At 40.1% G+C, this 19,606-nt stretch overlaps 1 protein-coding gene across 5 annotated transcripts in view; it reads right to left on the bottom strand.

The window, feature by feature from the left end:
* Positions 1-344: 344 nt before the first annotated feature.
* The window catches only part of KITLG (KIT ligand), a 114,545-nt gene continuing 95,283 nt past the window's right edge, over positions 345-19,606 (bottom strand). For 3 of the 5 annotated variants that reach the window (XM_061639600.1, XM_061639605.1, XM_061639603.1), the window contains 4 exons: positions 17,266-17,375; positions 14,818-14,894; positions 13,766-13,847; positions 7,944-11,960 (listed from right to left, as the gene is read on the bottom strand). In XM_061639600.1, coding sequence (XP_061495584.1) covers positions 13,808-13,847; positions 14,818-14,894; positions 17,266-17,375 — 227 coding nt within the window. In that variant the 3' untranslated portion in view covers positions 7,944-11,960; positions 13,766-13,807. Of the gene's footprint in view, positions 407-7,943; positions 11,961-13,765; positions 13,848-14,817; positions 14,895-17,265; positions 17,376-19,606 lie in introns of those variants that run through there. The other 2 variants (XM_061639602.1, XM_061639601.1) reach the window with 2 other exon arrangements.

Below are 19,606 nucleotides of genomic sequence, written 5' to 3'. Positions count from 1 at the left end.
AAGGGAGATGCAGAGGTGGAGGCAGAGGAGGTGGGTACTGCATATGAGCACATTTTTAGCTTTTTTTTGGTGAGAGTTTGCATTGGATGCTTGCTGCTGAGTGGAGACAATCCCAGCACAGCTTTCATTTTGTACCAAATATAGGCTACATGCACACTTTTTCCTTAACAAGCAGTGAGACCATTTTGTCTGGGTGTAGTTAGATGCCTAAGATTGAACCTTTGAGTTTCAGCATGCAAAGCAGATGTTCTGCCACTGAGCTTCAGTCCTCTTTCTGTCTCAGAGTAATGTTAAGGGGTTCGAAGATGAAAATGTTATCATCTGGCCTTTGTTGTTCAACGTTTGTTGTTTGTGCCTTGTGCCCTCTCATCCAGGTTTCCACTTATGCTTTGGTATATTCACAGTTCTGTGGACATAGAAACAAAGTCATGCTGCCACATGTCATGATTTGTGAGATATGTTCAGTTGCTGGGATTTATATACTGCTGGAGCTATACTGTCATTGGCTACTGAATTACACTGAATCTGTCCACGATATGGTTTACATAGAGCAGCCTTCCCCAGGCTGGTACCTTCCAGATGTTGAGCATGCTGGATGGGGCTATGGGAGTTGGAGTTCTGATGACATCTAGAGGGGGGCAGACACTACGTTGGAGAAGCTGGTATAGAGGGTTGTAAGGGATTGGCATTTCATGTTCCCCATTTATAGCAAGGGGACCATTTTTTTACTTACATTACTTATTTCTTAAGTGCAACGTTACAGCTTAGGTAATGGGAGGATAGGATTCCGATCAAACTGGCCACTCTTCCATTCCTTCCCATCATACTCTCAATAGTACCAATTACCCACCCTTGTAGTAGTGCTATCTAGCCAGCACAAGGCCTTTATGCTGGATCTGCCTTTTTCCACAGCAATGGTATTAGTATGCTAGTGTTAATTTCACTATGCTGGAATAACAAGGAAGAGCTGTAGCTTAGTGGTAGAGCATCTACGTTGTATGCAGAAGGTTCTAGGTTCAGTCCCTGGCATCTCCAGGTAGGGCTGGGAATATCCTCACTCTGAAACCATGGAGAGTCACTGGATTGCATTCGGCTAAGTCCTACTCAGAGCAAACCCACTGGAATGAATGAACCTAAGTTAGTCATGTCCATTAACTTCAATGTGTCTACTCTGAGACTAGCCTTGAATACCACTCACCTGTCAGTCACTCTAGACCAGCCTTTCCCAACCGGTGTGCCTCCAGATGTTGTTGGACCACAACTCCCATCAGCCTCAGCCAGCATGGCTGAGGCTGATGGGAGTTGTGGTCCAACAACATCTGGAGGCACACCGGTTGGGAAACGCTGCTCTAGACTGAGCTCGGTGGCCCAGTACTCTCACTTGGAATAAGGCAGTTTCCTATGTTCCTAACATTGTATTCTGCTGAAACAAGGATGTTTGCATTTTCTGCTTGTGATCCTGTTGCACATAATGGAAGTAACCTGGAGATGGGAACATGTCATGATTTGTGAGATATGTTCAGTTGCTGGGATTTATATATTGCTGGAGCTAAATGTCTAAATGCAAGGTGAATTTGTTGGACAAACATTGTCTTTGTAACATGTTATTTTTTGTCTTTCTGCAAATTATTTTTTCTTTAATTCTCAAACCTAAGGCAGTTGCATTATATTGCTTTAATAACCCATTTTAATTAGTAAATCCATCTTTGTTGATGATAGTTAGGAGGAGGAGGAGGAAGATGAAGAAGCACTATACCAGGGGTGGCCACTCCGTGGCTCTCCAGATGCTGCTGGACTACAGTTCCCATCAGTCTCAGCCAACACAGCTCATGGTCAGGGATGATGGGAGCTGTAGTCCAGCAGCATCTGGAGAGCCACAGAGTAGCCACCCCTGCACTATACAATAATTGCTGCTCACAGGAGCATTATCACAATCATGAGCAAACAGCATTTTCCCCCAAATCCAACTTCCTTAAGCTTAATTCCATGAGACATCTATGGTGGTGTTTGGCAGGACTATTTTTTTTTTGCTCTAATAAGTCCTAAAAATCCCTTATTTAATAGTTTGTGTATTTGCCATTAACCCGAAATTAAGTTAGGCAGCGATCCTAAACACATAACTAGGGAATAAACCACCCTGGAGAGAATGGGTGGTATCCAACCAAGTCATGTTCAGAGTAGACTCACTGGAATAAATGGGATTAAGTTAGTGCAGTCTATTGCTGTTAATGGGTCTACTCTGAGTATACTACCATCCAATGGAACTTGCTTCTAAGTATGTATGGACATGATTCTGGTGAAAGTTAATAACAGATAATTGTCTGTAATTGTGTGTGTGTGTGTGTGTGTGTGTGTGCATGCGTGTGCGTGTGTATGTTAAATTCAGTCTGGTTTTATTTGTTTATCAGTGTATACCCATGCTTTCAACACAAGTCTCCGAGGTAGTTTACAATATAAAATAGCATTAAAAACTGTAAATATCAATATATAGCTCAATCCCTTGAATGTTTATTTAGAAGTACTTTCACTGTGTTTTACAGGTTTACTGCCAGATAACAATGCAGTCTGAAGTACAAAGAGCACTCTATGGTCAAGTGACCAAAGGTGCAGATTTGGTTGATCTCTTTTTGAACTGGGAGGGAAGTTGCAACAGTTTCTGTGACTTTTGATGCCAACTGAGCAGAACGCAACCCTGCTGCTGTTCCCACCCACCCATCATCTTAAGTCCCTGGTCCCTGCACCCATCCTTCTGAAATTTTGCAGGCTACTTTCCTAGGGTCACCTCTGCAATGTGTCCCATTTTCATAATAAAATTGTTGCTCACAAAACCATCAGGAGGGAAGTGAAACAGTTTTAGTTTCCCCCACACACAAACCAAATTGAAATGCACCAAACACAATACTCTGTGGATTGATTTTTCTGTAATCTGGCAGGTTTCTTACCTGAGGTCACCTCTTTCACATATGCTGTTTTCAAAGGGAAGATTAAATTAATCCTTCTTTAACCACACAAAACTGTAAATGCTGTCCTTGCAGGAAAACCTGTGCAGCTATGCTTCTAAAATTTGGCAGGATTCATTCCCTCCAAAGGGGCTATCAAGCATGCAAATTTCACTCAATGCTGTTTAACAATCAAGAAGTTATAGACTGTTTCTTTTGAAAAAGAACTACACCTATGTGTAAATTGGCAGGCTTTATCCATTCAGGAGTAGTTACTATGCCTGCAGATGTCATCTAGTTCTGTCAAAAGGAAAAGAAGTTGTGTTTTAACATTTCCCCACAGCAGTTTATGGGGGAGGCATGAACTTTCATTGTTCTGAATTGGGATTTGGATTCCAACATGAACCAAATCAGGCAGCTTCCAAAGTGTTTCAGACCAAAGCAGGCTGTCCTCTGAAGCACTGAGCCAAATCTTGTGGTCGGTGCACACCCCTAATGTCTACTCAGAAGTAAATCCCATTGAGTTCAGTGGGGTTTAGTCTCAGGTAAGTGATTATAAATTTGGAACCTAAATATCCTTTTGCGGGGCTGAATTTTCAAGGACCAGTTAGGAACTTCCTTTTAGCTAAGTGAGAGCTACTAACCATTTTATGCTTTTTAACATGCCTAGTAAATCCAGACTTGGCAAAGCTCAGCATCAAAATCCTTCTTTCCTTCAAATGTTTCCTTTTAGAAATCTATAACATCTTTGGAAGGGATACACTTTAAACAACAATTTACTAGTTTGTTTCCTTCTTCTAAACTGTATTAGTGCAGTGTATATTGTATAGTTCCTTGTCCCATAAATGTTAACTTTTATGGTCCCTCAGAAGCCATAAAAGTAGCTAGATTTGTCCTGTTATCCTTTTGTGGAAGATTCAGAATAAAAATCTTCATTGCGGTCTGGCTGACTTTTCTGCCAGGAGTTTATCAAACCATCCCACACTGATTCCTTCTCCTTGTTGTTTAAGAGCCCACAAGTTGATTAGGAAGGAATTAGGTGATTGGATTTGTTGCTGAAAACCACTAAACTTTTTAAATCTGCTTTGACACTTTAATTGAATTTATTTATTTGGCTTTTAGACGGCTGATATTTTCTTTCCCTACTAGTTGTTTAGCTATTTTTATTAAAGTGGATACTCTTTATCCCCCCAGTTTTTGAAAAACACAACTGGACTTCAGTTGTAAAAATCTTTTGATATCTCTCTCACACAGCAAAAGTAAACCCCTAATTTCTGTTATTTTTTGATGTTCTTAGATGTCAATTTTCAACTATAGTTTTCATAACAGTAGTGCAGACCAGGCAAAGGGTTGTGTCGCCAATTCACCATCCTCAGAGTAGATTCATTGACATTAATGGCCCTAAGTTAGTCATGTCCATTATGTTTAATGGGTGTACTCTGAGTAGGACTAGCAAGGGATACAACCCATAGTCTGGACTGTGTGTATCATTTAGACATATATTGCTGCCCATCAACAGCAGTGTGATACTCTTTCCTCACTTGTTTTGGTTAGGAGGAAAGGTTGTGTGTGTGTGTGGCAAGCATCCAGCAGGCTGCAGTAAAAGAGGCAGAGCTTGGAAAAGTTACTTTTTTGAACTACAACTCCCACCAGCCCCAGACAGCATGGCCACTGGATTGGGCTGATGGGAGTTGTAGCTCAAAAAAGTAACTTTTCCAAGCTCTGAAAAGAGGTTACCACTGAATTGCTAAAACACATAAATAACTCTGTTAGGAACATAGGGAGGTGCTTTATAGCAAGTCAGACCATTGGTCCATCTAGCTCACTATTGTCCACAATGACAGGCAGCAACTCTCCAGGATTTCAGACAGGATTCTGTCCTAGCCCTACCTAGAGAAGCTGGGGGTTGAACCTGGGAGCTTCTGCAAGCAAGGCAGATGCTCTGCCACCGAGCTACAGCTCTTCCCCACTCGATTTTGTAAAGTATTTGTTGTGTTTCTTTTTAATACAATAACTATAGCAGCATTTTGACGCAGGACCCAAACATACCTTTAAAACAGAGATGGGGAACCTTTTTTTTAGTACGAGGACTGGACAACCTTCTGGAGGCCACATGCTCGTGATGGGTGGAGCCAGACGCAAAAGTGGGCACAGCAAGAAATGTGAATTTTACCTTTGTACACAGCAAGCTTGTTTCTAGACCCACAAATTGATTTTCCTCTTAATTGTGGCCAAGAGAAAAACCTACATTTTTTTCATGACCAAAGATAATGACTCCCCCTCCGTTGGTAGTCCTGATAGGATAAATGTTAAAACACATTCAATTTCATGGGCAAAACAGATTAAGTGGTACAGTAATCAAGAAGTAAAATTGTAAGCTGTGAGATGGAGGAATGTCTAACATGCGGAGTGTTTGGCATTTGTGCTCTATGGTCACTTAAACCTGATACAAGCCACACATTCTGCCTTTCAGCTGCTTTAATGGGGCCTATTTTACTATTATGCTTCATTCATCATGGCACAATAGCCAACAAACAAAGAGACACTTGTAGTCTCCAAAGAATCTTTTTTTTCATGAGTTCAAGAAAATGCTTCATTTTGCCAAAAAAGACAGAAAATTGCCCCTGTGTTCAGGCCTGGACAGAAGCCCAAAATCTCACATATGTCTGGAAAAAATGCAATCTGTACTTTGAGTTTCTGTTCTGTTTCCACGGAATTTACCAGAAGGGGCTAGAGGTCAAGAGGGCAATACTTGTTTATAGAGTTGGTCATGTGTTGTGCCCAAGTTGTTGAAGATGAACTAAAAAGAATTAAAAGTCAACAACAAAAACAAAGAAATATAGTGGCAACTTAGGAACTGGGAGCTAAATCAGTTTCTGCCAAATTTTTGCTATACCTCAATTGACAACAGGACAGCCAGCAGACCTATCTTTTTGTTATTAGTTTTGGACATTTTAGACCACTTTAGGCCAGCAAAGCAAGGGGAAAATGTTATTTCCACTCCCACCCACTTCAATTAGTGTTTAAGCATTTTAGGTGAATAGAAAGTAACATATGAAGCTGCCTAGTACTGAGTCAGACCATTCAGGGTTGACACCAGAGGACAGCCAAGTCAGGCCTGGCCGAGAAGCCCTGCGACCCTGAAGGTGAGCAGGTAGCACTCCTGTTCCACGATCTGCAGCAGGGTCGGTTCTGACCCTGCTGCAGATCAGGGAGAGGAAGTTCCCAGGCACCCACCTCAATACAGTCAGTGAAGGCTTTAATAAGACCACATGCACGCCCCACCCTAAGGGACTGATACCCCTGCTACCATATTGGTTGATGGTAGGCATGTACGCGCAGCACGCACATCATTCACAGGGACAGGAGAGGTAGGTGGAATGCATAGGTGGCTTATTAGCACCACACCACCTGTATGGATGACTTGGGCTATTATATACTGTATTACATTAGTATAGGGATAGGCAATGTGGTGCCCTGCAGATGTTGCTGGACTGCAATACCAATCATCCCTGACCATTGGCCATGTAACTTCTAGATGGCACCATACTGGCCACCCCTGTCTTAATACATGACTATATATCTGTAAGTTTCAATTCCTTTATAATTTATTCTGATCTTTAGAATGATTTCAGCCATTAGTGTGTAAATAAATAATGGAGGAGGCAGGTAGTCAACCTACTGCTGCCCATATGGGCGTGCTGCTGCTGGGACACCCAAGGGCATTCCAGAGGCAGGAAGGGACTGAGGCAACTGTCAGTCCATTGGATCTCAACCCAGTCTCACTGCTATCATGCAACAGCATCAGGCTGGTGAAGCCCCCTTACTGCCTCCCCACCTTCTGCCTCAACCACTATGCACAACGGGGCTGTGGATGGGGCAGTGACCCCACTACTCTGTAAAGCCCTGCTGATGGCAGTGAGTGGTGGATTGGATTGTGGTCTAATTGTGATTACTGGAAAACAACTTCCTTATTATGACTTACGATGTTCTATGCGAGATCTAAAAACACACTGCAGAGAGCTGTGGCTTCTTTCTTAGGAATGGCTCTATGGGCTGGGAAAGGCTTCTTGGAGACAATCTGTTTAGATGAAGGGCTGACCTCCTTGCTTTGGAAATGCTTCCCTTGTGACTAAGTATACTCTATTTGAACAGGTGGGAATATGTGCAGTGATCACTTATGCAGAAAGGTGTTCCAAGCAGTAGTTAGAAAAGCCCCCACTCAAGTCCCAGCATATGTTAGATTCTTGTGTGTGGCAAGCCATGAAGCAGGACAGTTCAGCTACCTGTGGTGCTGCATGGAATAGTGTAGAAACTTCTAGTGGCTTGTACACACTGAAGACATCATCATTTGGATCAGCACCCACCAGCAGAGTAGACATTATACAGTAGTTTAACTAGAAAGACATAAATAATGGCCTCAGGGACCAGTTCCAAATCTCCTAAGGCTGCTAGCTGTTTCCCCAGACATACTATCAAATATATAGTCCATAAGGTCTCTTTTGGCATCAATGTTTCACGATTATCTGGATTCAGCTACAATTGAGTCACTGCTTCTAATCCCTAAAGGCATCAGTTCAAGACATTTGGCAGTGCATTATTGTATCACACTCAAAAGGAATAAATACATTGGCTGTTGCAATATGCTTGACTAGTAGCAAATGAGTTGGTATTTGAAAACATGTGCAGGACCATTAGGTGGTCTTCCTAAAAGACCTTTCAAAGCCCATTAAGAATATAATGGTATTAAAGTCATGAAGACAGCAGAGATTGGAAAGTATCATTGAGGACTGCAACATTATATTGGGGCCTGGGGCAATTACGCATTATCAGTGTATGGCGCTGTTGTTGGTGGAAAAGATATGCTAAGTTTTAAATACTGCCGATTTCCCCTGGGAAGTCTCCCCTTATGGAGCGAATAAAGTAAAGAATTCATTAAACTGCAGTGCATAAAATTCTTTGTTTAGAACAATAAAGTATATGTATATCATTCCAGATTCAACCAATATATATATATAAAAAGGACAAGGGTATACATCTATAGGACACATAAGATACATATTACATTTTATAAACCTTCAGCCAGATTACAAACACACAAGATTCTGTTGATGTTCACATCAAAATATACATAATCTCAACCCATGACCGAGCCAGCAAAGGGATATCTTTGCCCAATAAGAAGCCTGAAGTTTCTGAGTTCCTAGGACTTAAATATGTTTAATAATTATTTTTACATGGCTTCTTTTAAAAATACAGTTGGATGAAATTACTAGTGATGTAGGGGAAACTATTATGCAGTTCTCAAACTCTTTTACCAAAAAGCTGAAATAATACAAAAGTAGCTTTTTGATATAACATATAGAGTCTAGTCTGGAAAGCCTCACCCAATTCAAAAGAGAAAGTATATATGTTATGGCACATCTGTATTAAATATAGATCTAAAGCAAACTTGCAGTGAAATAAGTACCATTAAGTTATTCAAGTAAAATCCCTTGTAAAATAGCATCTTGAAATTTGCTGTCATTAGCTGCTTTCGTTTTCCACAAAAGTCATCCATGACTTCACAATACGCACTTTTGCAAAATCTGTAAGGAATTAATAAAATGAGGTTGACCTGATTTTTTTTTTTTTTTAAAAATTATATTCCTCCATCATCTTTTTGGAGGCATATATTGGTCCTTCACTGCAAAAAACCTAAATGTGTTCAACACATTGCACAGAGAAAGGGTTGGATCCGGAGACAAGTCAGTTATAGAAATGTGGGCAGTTTTACAAACTATTGTGCAAAAAATAAGGAAAGACTTTGCTCAACACAAGCACACATCTTAAGACGTCGTGAAATTCCAACAAAAGCCTAACAGAAACATACCATTGATTTCAGTTTCCTTTTTTCATGGAAAGATCTTGCACTATATGTTGGGGAAAATCTTTCCAATTGTGGATGGGCACATCTTGATTCAATCCAAGGTTTCTGAATAATGATAGATCATAACCTTATATCCAGTGTTAAGCAAACCAGAAGAACTCATGCACACAGAAAACAACCCACCCTGGTTCTGTCCTCACAAAGGTTTGCACTGATTTATATCCTCAGACCATGGTTCAGAAAGCTCTGAAAAGACAGAAAAAACCCACTAATCCATATCCTGACAGAATAGTTAAAGGGTGTTGGGGTAACTAATCTGTGTTAAGTGATCTTCAGTATGCACTAAACTAGCTTTCCCTTTTTTTCTTTTTAAAGAAAGTGTTGCTTTGCCTTTTCTCCATGCTGTTGCAAATATTCTCTTTAAGAAATATTTGAGAGCTGCAACATCACACACACTGATGTGCACTGTTGAATCTAAAACAAAATTTTGTGACTCATAAAACTATGCAGCTCTGTCCAAATTCACTTGAAGAACAGCTTGCTTGTTATTATTCAAACAAACCAGATAACATGGCTGCTCTGCCTTATTGGATGCAAATACCACTCTGCCCACACTGGCTGTGACAAGGCTGGATCCCAACAAGGACACCAATTATACCTTCATGATGGAGTTAGGACCCTTAAACTTAACAGTAGCTACTTGGTCAACTCTGGAATTCAAGATCTAATCACAAGAAAAGGGGGATCAGTTGTGAGCACAACCAAATTTAGGTGCCAAATAAATACACTGGATTGGATCAAAATCCTCTGATGTTGGGATCCAGTTCGTTAGTTTTCAAAATTAGGTTGCCAAATGATAATCCTAAATAGCGAAATACTCTCCAGATATTTCATCTTTGTGACATTTAACTGAGAAGGTCCAAACCACTCAGTCAAACCTCTTAAGTAGAATATGCCAAGGACATGCTACTAACTGTCAAAATGATTATTCAACTTCAGTTGTGATGGGATGCTATTCCACTTTGTGCTAATGGAGGTTATTTACATTCAAAACGAGAACAATGATTGTTATGCAAGCATGGTAATGCCAGTAGGATTATACTAGGAATTTTTAGTTGGCTCTGGAAATGCCTCTTGACCTTAACTTTGTCTTGTTCTGTTTTAATGGTAAAGAGAATGTGGCATTGTTATAAACCCTGCAATATAAATGAAGCTTTGCACAATATGTACTATAGATTCCAACAAGTTTGCAATATTACCTTCCAAGCCATTTTAATCAGCAACAAATGTGTTCTTTGTTCCCTTCTGAAAAAGTTTGAAAAGCAGGTTTCAGATATTTCATACCATCTTCTTTTAGAACACTTGCTGGAAAGTGAAATGCTGTGCATGTTTATTAATGTGTTTAGTGATTTATTGAGGCATGTTACTATTGACTAAGGCTCTGGTTTCTACCTTGTCAGGACCTGCGCTAGAACTTTATTCAAGCAAAGCTTCCGATATATCTTAGTTTGCACAGATTTTTCAAAATTTTCTGACTCTAAAGATAGGTTGGAAAGTCATAATTGTAGGCTCTGATTTATCTATAGATGTAGAAGCTGGTAGCCTGTATATTATTAAGCCATTTTAACAGATCAGCTGTGTGATTTGGATTGGAGTGTGCATCCTAAATATGCGTCCTCACTGGCAGCACATGCAGATATATCTTCCTAATATCACATATTGTGTGGTGGTACTTACGATGTTATTTAGCTTTATTAACAGCCAAAAGTAATAGGATAGGGATTTAGGAATTCCAGATTCGTGTTATTTTAAATCAATCCTAAATATATTCTATAGTTTTTCATATATTATTTCTAAGAGTTTGTGACAGATATGAAAAATAAATAAATATGTGAAAATCTGTAACTTTAAAGCATTTCTTAAGCTCTATCAATGCATTGTAAATGATGATTTTAACAATAGTTTAATTAAGCTTATAATAGTTAAAGGTTATTATTGGATTAGTAGCTTGAAATGTGGAGCAATCCAACCATTTCATAGAACAGAACATCCCTTGACTCTGTTTTCAGGAAAAATAATAAAACACCGAGTACATTCTATATAGGCTCTGAGTAACCTTTAGTGTCCTCTTTAACATTTATGAGCGAGTTATTTTCAGTCTTGGATTTGCTGTCCACAGCTTTGTTACAAATAATATCAAGAGGCTGACAACTATTAAGATTTTTTTTTATTTGAGCTGAACTAATAATAATTGATGGAGAATGCTAAGTGATGAAAAGTGTATTACTTTTATATTTATTTGCAAATATTAAATGTTATACAGTAAAAGCTAAACTAAACCTTGGTATCTTCAAGATGACCTGATTTTTTTTTTAATTTTAAGAATAGAATTGCATCTTCATAAGCATTTTAAATAAACTTTATGGTAATTTTCTATTCCCGATGCTGACTTTCTCTCTCTCCGTTTTCTCACTGGAACGTTAATGGAAGTCTCCCCTACATCAGGCAATCAATGTTCCATCCTATTACAATTGCCCCGTTGCCAAGATCCAATGTTTACTTCTCCTGAATTGATCGTAACAGCTTTGCCAAAGTGTATGTTGATTTTCTGTTATTTGGAATAAAACTTCACTTACAGCTTGATATTTAATCTTATTTCATATGTGACCTTCCTTCAATATGAACCCAGTTCCACCGATGAAAAAAAGCTAGCATGTAAGTCCATCGCATAACCTTATTTGCAAGTCTTATGTACAGTGCTGAAATTCTCATTCATTTCTGCATTTTTCTCCTATTCAGAGTCTCCATTCATATGCAAAATGCAAACTTCCTTATGACTTTTGATGTTGGATCACATAAATCCAGAATAATTTGTTCATGCGTTTGCCAAAATCCACTGCAAATTTGAAGATGCAAAGAAACACATTGGTCTGAATATAAAAATACAGTCCATTTCAGTGTTGATTCTTCTTTGATGATGTATAATTCAACGCTGGTTTCACAGTAGCACACTCTTTGTCCACAGCTCTGTATTCTCAGTATGGAGTCACGGGCAACAACAACAGATGCAGACTCAGTCTGTCACTCCAGAAGGAATACAAATATGCTTAAAGCTGCTTCATTTATGAAGCAAACATGGAACTGTTAGCTGCCTGGTAGAGAAGACAGGGGAAAAAGAAAAGCCCAACAGCTTTTGGGAGATGTTTCACTGAAATTTGTTTAATTTCATAAAATAATAAAAGGTACTTTCAAATAATAATGCCACCAATTAAATTTCCCCCTGTGAAGCTTTTCAGCATGTATTGTATTATGTTCGTTGCAGGGAAGCCTTGCCTTCATGGGAAAGAAAGAGTTTGTACCACATGTTATCAGAGAATAAGGAGCAGAGAGGAAAGAAATGTTGGGCAGACAGTTTGATATTTCTGAAGGGGATGGTGCTTAGGAGGCAGAGGAGGGCTGGAGCATAGGATTGTGGGATGAGAATATGGTCAACAGTGAAGACATGGAGAAGTAGATTCTCCCATGTCCTGTCGACTTTATGGGTTACATTCAAGTGTGCAATCTGTGTGCCTGTGTATACATATAGTTGAGCTATATATTCATACAGTTATTCACTTGTAACATTTTGCAAGTATACAGTCTGTACCTCTGTACACAATACTTGAGCTGTACAAATCAACAAGTGTACATTCTCACAAAAATACTTGCACACATGTAGAGACACTGTACCTCTGTTCAGTGTAATGTGGGGAAAAGCAATGTGTGTGAGTGTGTGTGTGAGAGAGGGAGAGTGTGTGTGTGTGCGTGTGTGAGCATGTACGTTCCTATGTACACTCTGTGTATTACGGTATTTATCAGCAAAAACCTTGGCTGCAGACCTCTAGTTTTATGTACATTTGAAATCTTAAACATCAGCTCAGCTCACATTTGAAACACATTGGCCAACTTAGCCTTATATTGTCAAAAACTCAACCCTAGACATGCTTAACAATTAAGTTATGATTATTTAAAAAGTAAATACAGTAGGGCCCCGCTTTGCTGCGCTCTGCTTTGCAACATTCCACCGATACAGTGGTTGTCAATTGCAGAAAGGCCCCACTCCTACGGCGCTTGGTCCACTTTTACGGCATTTTTTGGGCATCGGCCACCATTTTAGACAATGTTAGTCAATGAGTTCCACTTTATGGCGGATTTCACTTTACAGCGGCGGTCCAGAACGGAACCTGCCGTATGAGTGGGGCCCTACTGTACCAGGTGTGGATGGCGGCGGGTGGGATTGTCTTCAGGAATGCAGCCGACAGTGAAGGGAGGTTTAAGCCTTCCCTCCTGAGCTGTGATATTGGCGAATCCCACCCACTTGCCCTGGTTTGGCAATTTACATTAGGAAAAGTAATAATTGCTGCAAACTGTAAAACGGCCATGGGGATGGATTTTCAGAGATACTGTAGCTAGTGGAAGGAAAGCTTAAACCTCCCTTCACTGGGTGCTGCATTTGCCTCCCTGCACCTTAGTATTGTCATCAACTCTGTCTGGTGGCAGTTCTCTAGTGTTTTAGGCAGGTGATATTCCTAGCCCTATCTGTAGATGCTGGGGACTGAACCTGGTCCTCCTGGATGCAAAATAGATGCTCTACGGGCATTCTTAGAGGAGTGCCAGCACTAGATGAAATTCCAGTCTCAGACACAAGGACACAAGTTGTGCCTTTAGGAGAGCACTGGGGCTCAGAACTCTCATGAAATAACTTACTACCTCCTGACCTGAATACCTCTCTAAAGGGGAATTAAAGGGCTTACTTTTGTAGTCTGTGACTTCATTGTTAATAAAGTGGCCATATTAAAAGACTGTTGGCTTATAGTTTTAAAAAAGAAACCTTAGGAAATAGTTACTATACATTTCAACAGGCCAATCATTAGGAAAAGTTGGTGAGCAACTCAAATTTGTCTTTTTCAGAACTTACCCAGATGTGAAACAGTAACAGTGTATATTAAAAAAGCAACCGCTACACCTGTAGAAGCATCTTCTCTTTTTGCTGCAGCATACTGAAAAGCAAACAAAAACCAAAGTGCTTTTTCATCATATTGGGAGGCAATCAGTTGTAACACATGTAAAAGAATCCAGGTCGAGAAAGAAAAGCATCCATTTGCAGAGAAACACCATAGGAGGTTCACTGACTTAAGTTAAAGCAAAATCAGAGCTTGGAAAAGTTACTTTTTTGAACTACAACTCCCATCAGCCCAATCCAGTGGGCATGCTGGCTGGGGCTGATAGGAGTTGTAGTTCAAAAAAGTAACTTTTCCAACTCTGAGCAAAATTGTATGAAAGAGAAGCTTTTCTGCTCTTAAGATTATAGAAGAAGAGTGACCCCTCTGAGTTAAAACAACAAAGGCTGTGATATTATACCGTTTCCTAGGAGTAAACCCTACTGAATTAAGTGGGCCTCATTTCTGAGTAGATATGCATAGGACTGCAGTAAATTTGGAGTCTGTGTGGACATAATTAGGGGGCCACAGACTTTTTCTTTGACTTTCCAGTCCTTCACTTTGCAATCTTATAGCACAATCCTATGCATATCTACTCAGGAATAAGCCCCACTGTGTTACTCGTTAGCACAGGTGTGAGAACCTCTGGCCCTTCAGATGTTGCTGACTACAATTCCCACCATCCTTGGTTATTGGCCATGGCTGCTAGGGTTGATGGGAGCTGTAGTTCAGCAACCAAATATTCCTCATCTCTGCCCTAGAAAGTAAGTTTAGGACTGGAGTCTTAATGGAACATAGCACAGGAGTATATGAGACATGTCTCAGAGTTTTCTCTCAGGTGTATTTTGTGACCAGATCTACAACAACAGATATTATTTGGACTTGAGGAGTGTGTTCTGGATGGTCAAAAGATGCAATTAGTTTACATTTTTCACAATGACCCATAAAAAAATAAAAATGTCACCCTGGGCTCCTACTGGGAGGAAGGGCGGGCTATAAATCTAATAAATAAACAAACAAATAAAAATACCTTATTTCATTATCCTCTTGGCAGATGTTAGATTCTGTAGCCTGGTAACTTTCTGGTATGTGTTTGCGGGTTGTTTTCTGTGGGAAAATAGCATTAGAACATAAGAGCAGCCTTGGTGGATCAGACCAAAGGTACATCTAGTTCTGCATTCTGTTTCCAAAGTGGCCAACCAGATGCCCTTGGGAAGGACATGAGCCCAATAGCACTCACCCGCTCATGAACTCTGTTATGCAAAAGCATTTTGCCTCATATTGGAAATAATACAAAACCTTCATGATTAGTAGCTATTAGATGCCTTACAGCAGCCTTTCCCAACCAGTGTGCTTCCAGATGTTGTTGGACCACAACTCCCATCAGCCTCAGCCAGCATTGCCAATGGTCAGGAAAGATGGGAATTGTGGTCCAACAACATCTGGAGGCACACCGGTTGGGAAAGGCTGCCTTACAGTATAAATGAGCAAACATTTTTAAAAATTTTTTTTTTTACCAATATGGGTTCCAATGCACTAGCTATCATGTTATACATATCACAGAAAGTAAATGTAAACAATGATACCAAGCCTCTATTAAAGTAGTAGCTTGTTTTGTATAGTTTTATGCATATGATCTGGAATTGTGGGGTCATAGTTTCAGAAATTATTTTAGTAACGAGGGTGAACCTAGAAAGTGGAAAGGGTAAATCTTTTAAACTGCACAGGTGGCTAGAGTTTTGTCTAAAAATTGGCAGAGTTCTTGTTTATCATCATCATCATCATCATCATCCACATTTTACCCTGAGGTCCCAGGGCAGGTTACAACAACATAAAATACAACTTTGAAACATCACATTTCAGGGGTCAAAGCCCAGGGTAAAAGGTCTATCTGTTCTTTGGCAATGAAGACAATCATAGCTGGGAGTGGGGGTTGAAATAAGGAACCTTTTCAGTATAGTAAAATTAGCCTTTTGTCCACTGGCAAAGTGCTCATTAGCCACAATAGTGATGGGCAAAGTAATTCTAAGGGTCACTTACAGTGGTAATAAGGAAGAGGTCCGCTGGTGGAACCACCACTGCAGAGCTGTTGGTTTGCTGATTCCAGGCCAGGAGATGGGGTGGGGGTCACCTATTCCATCTTCCCTCCCATTGCAAGAGGAGGGGCTTATATATGCCTGTCCCAGGCCTGGGGTAGAACTATTCTGGAGGGTGTGTTGGGGAAATGAGGAGACTTTTGAAGGAGCAAATCAATGCCCACCCTGACACCACCACCCTTTCCTCCATTTTGCTGCTGGAAAAATCACCAGTGGGATATGTACATGTCATCCCTCCCCCTCCATGCTGACAGAGTAGCACCTCTGCCACTTCCTAGGGCCCCCTCAACCAACCAAGTAGGAATAGGATTGGTCCCCAAGAGCAGCTTTTGTTTTTAAGGAGCTGAAAGATTCCTTGTAAAACCACAGGGCAGGAGTGCTCATATAGGCCTTTCACAAAAAGGGCAGTAGTGCCCTGCTACTTCATAATCCTGTTTGTTTATTTCAATTTCAGTTTTTTTAATGTGCCAACATAACACACAAATTTGAAACATCGAATAATGCACTACTGCAGCATTTCGTACATCTTATCACAACCTGGACTCTTCTTTAAAGAGTTTTCTCATAACGTTGTGAATTTCAGTTAGCCCAATCCAATAAAGATAATAGCTATAGCTTAGCAAGAATAAGCAAGCATACAGCAACCCAGAGCAAAACTCAAGTTCATCTCACACCTCTCCTGCTGCCTGCTGCTATCCAGATCCAAGCCATGGTTTGACTTAGTGCTAAGGAAACCTGGGTTCATGGTTTCTCTTACTCCCAACAAACCACAGCTGTAACCAAGATTTGTTCTTGGTTTACTGCTCATGATTTGTTTGAAGACTATAATGCTAAGCCAAACTATGGTTGAGACCTGGATAGTATGGAAGCAGCAGGACTGGAGAAGGAGTAAAACAACCACAATTTGTTGTTTGGGTACCTGCATGCCTGCTCATTCTCACAAAGCCATGGTTTGGATCAGCATAATGAATGAACAAGGCCAACGGGTTTGGTTTCAACCCCCCCCTCTTCTGTAGAAGTGCCGTTGGTGGTCCCATGAGTTGATGAGACTCATCTGATATAAACACAAAACTGAACCTTTACTGTTATTGGCCCAGTTTGTGGAATTCTCTTCCAACAGAGATTCGGCAGGCATCGTCAGTATTAATTTTTAAACATTTGCTGAAAACTTTTCTATGCTGCCAGGCTTATGCAGACAATTAGAGAAAAAATTATGTTACTGTTAGCCAGTTATCTATTATCTTGATTTTATGTGGTTTTTAACTGTATGCATGCATATTTATTATACACTGCTCTGACATTTTTTAATGAAATTGTGGTGTATAAGTATTTTTATAAATAGTAAAATAAAATAAACAGCAGTTACATTTGGTATTTCTCACCTTCCAGCACAGAGCTCCCAAAATAAAGCCAATAAAAAGAGTCACCAGCGATGTTAGTGCTATGCTGATTCCATGCATGCTGGGGCTGCTGAGGAAGCCCAACTCTGCAGCTGCAATTAAAAACATTTTCAATTAGCTAAGATAGATCTCTTTTTTAATCTTCAGGGAAGCGTTGTTAATAAAAGTTAGCGCCTTTGTAGACCATACATTGCAAGTTATACATTGAGAGCGGTTTGTCATTAGGAAATGCTTGGCTGCCTGATATTCACAGCTTTATTTGCACTCATTCCGGAAAGGCAAACATTCTGGCAACCATGTAATCGCAATTTTACCATCTGCAGAGCAACATTTACCAAGTTCTTCTTTTCTCTTTGTAGCTAAAGATCTCCCCTTCCCATTCACCTCCCAAGGCTGCCTAGCAAAACAGACCAGATAACTTAGCAAGAAAATACGCCGAGCAGTTTTCATATACGGGCTATCATGGGACTGAGCAGTATAAGCTTAAAAGCATGCCAAAGTATTTCCTCCCCCACTTCTCCCTGTGTAGTAACATCAGTGTTTGTAAATGAGCAGTGCTGTGACCGATGGGCCAAAGTGAACACGTTTCCCAATTTACAGATTATACTCATAATTAGCAATCTGGAAGTAGCTGTTGCACTGAACAGAACAGAAAAAATACAACACAAAAAAGAATAAAATAATTATAATAACTAAATCAATGCCAAATGAATGCAGATTACTACTATTTGCAATTAATCTTTGCTTGTTATAATATATCTCTTCCCACAAATTGGAAGTGATTCTTTTTATATACCGCTTTAGCAGCCTTCTCCAAATAGATTTGATTATGCAATTTACAATACATGTTTACCCCAGCTTCTCACTGACCATTCTACTTCATTATACAGTTCAGAAGGGTACTCGTGGCCTGTGTGTCTGGTACTGTGTTGTGTAATGCTTACGTGGTGGTCTGATATGAGTGAGTGAGTGATACTGCTTGGTGGGAGGGAATTGGTAAGCACACGCTATAGGTGGACACCAATGCAGAATATTTTTGGTGATATCTATCCTCCTGACCATCTTGGACTGCTCCATTTTGCGACCAGGGTTGTCATGTGTCATCCTTTACAGAGAATAGCCCTCTATTTGAAGAGGAGCTGGCTCTAGCCAGCTTCAAGATAAAGAGCAATGAAAAGGGGGAGCAGTCATGAAGTTGCCCATCAAATATATTGCACTTCTATTAAATGATACTAATTATATGTTTTTATACACATAAATTAGCATATGCAAATTTTATGCAAATCTCTGCCTTCTTTGGCTCCGGATGGAGGATCCTAGGGCTCGCCTTACTAAAAAAAATAAAAGACAGAGCAAGACCACCAAGTCTGAACTATGCCTACTCCTGACACAGAGAAGCCGAAAAATCGCAGTGCAGTTTACAACCTGGAAGCACTCACCCAACAGTGCCAATAGTAAGAACTGGCATCTCTTATAAGGGGTAATATGAGGGTCTACCCTGATTTGAACAAACATGAGAGCTGTATGTATTACTCTTCATATGGAGATGTCAGTTCATACAACTGGCACCTTCACACCATCCTTGCAAATCCACTGGCTGGCTTTTGAACACCTGGGGACACAGCAGCTGCATGAGAGCTACTGAGTGTCCAATCAAGAGATGGCGAACCTGCGGCTCTCCATATGTTGTTTGACTCCATCTCCCATAATCCCTGGATGGGGCTGATGGGAGCTGAAGTCCAAAACATCTGAGCAGCACAGGTTTCCTATCCCTGGTCTAAACTAAGTATACTAAGTGTATCTATTGCTGTCACTGTGCAGGTAGATGCTATGTTATTGTTTATTCTATGCTGCCTTTTGGCCAAAAAGGTCCCCAAGGTGGATCACAAAAAATATGCGCACACACAAAATACAAGTAAGAAAAAACATAAAAATTACAAAAAATTAAGACAATGAAAACTTAACATTAAAAAAACCCCACAACTTCACATCTAAAAGCCAAATACATTCATCTTCCCGGCAAGGGCAGTCCCCAGAAATATATCAGAAAGAGCAGGGATGAGACACAAAACTTTTGTTGCAGTTTTTAGTTCTGATTATTTTTATTTTATTTAGTTCTGATTACAATCAGCTAAAAAAAATCCTCAGTTCCAAACAAAATAAAATTAAGCACATTAGGGAACAAGATAAACAGCTGCTAAAAAGTGCCAGTACAATATGCTGCCAGATACATTGGCCATTTCAATTCCTCTTTGCAGACTTGCTATTCATTAGACACCACTTCTTTTGCTTACGAAATTTTTATTTTCCACTTTACTTCTGC

The sequence above is a fragment of the Rhineura floridana genome, chromosome 8, assembly GCF_030035675.1.
Source record: "Rhineura floridana isolate rRhiFlo1 chromosome 8, rRhiFlo1.hap2, whole genome shotgun sequence".
Taxonomy (NCBI): domain Eukaryota; kingdom Metazoa; phylum Chordata; class Lepidosauria; order Squamata; family Rhineuridae; genus Rhineura; species Rhineura floridana.
Note: the sequence above shows the minus strand (reverse complement) of the source record. Positions and strands in the feature narration are given on the sequence as shown.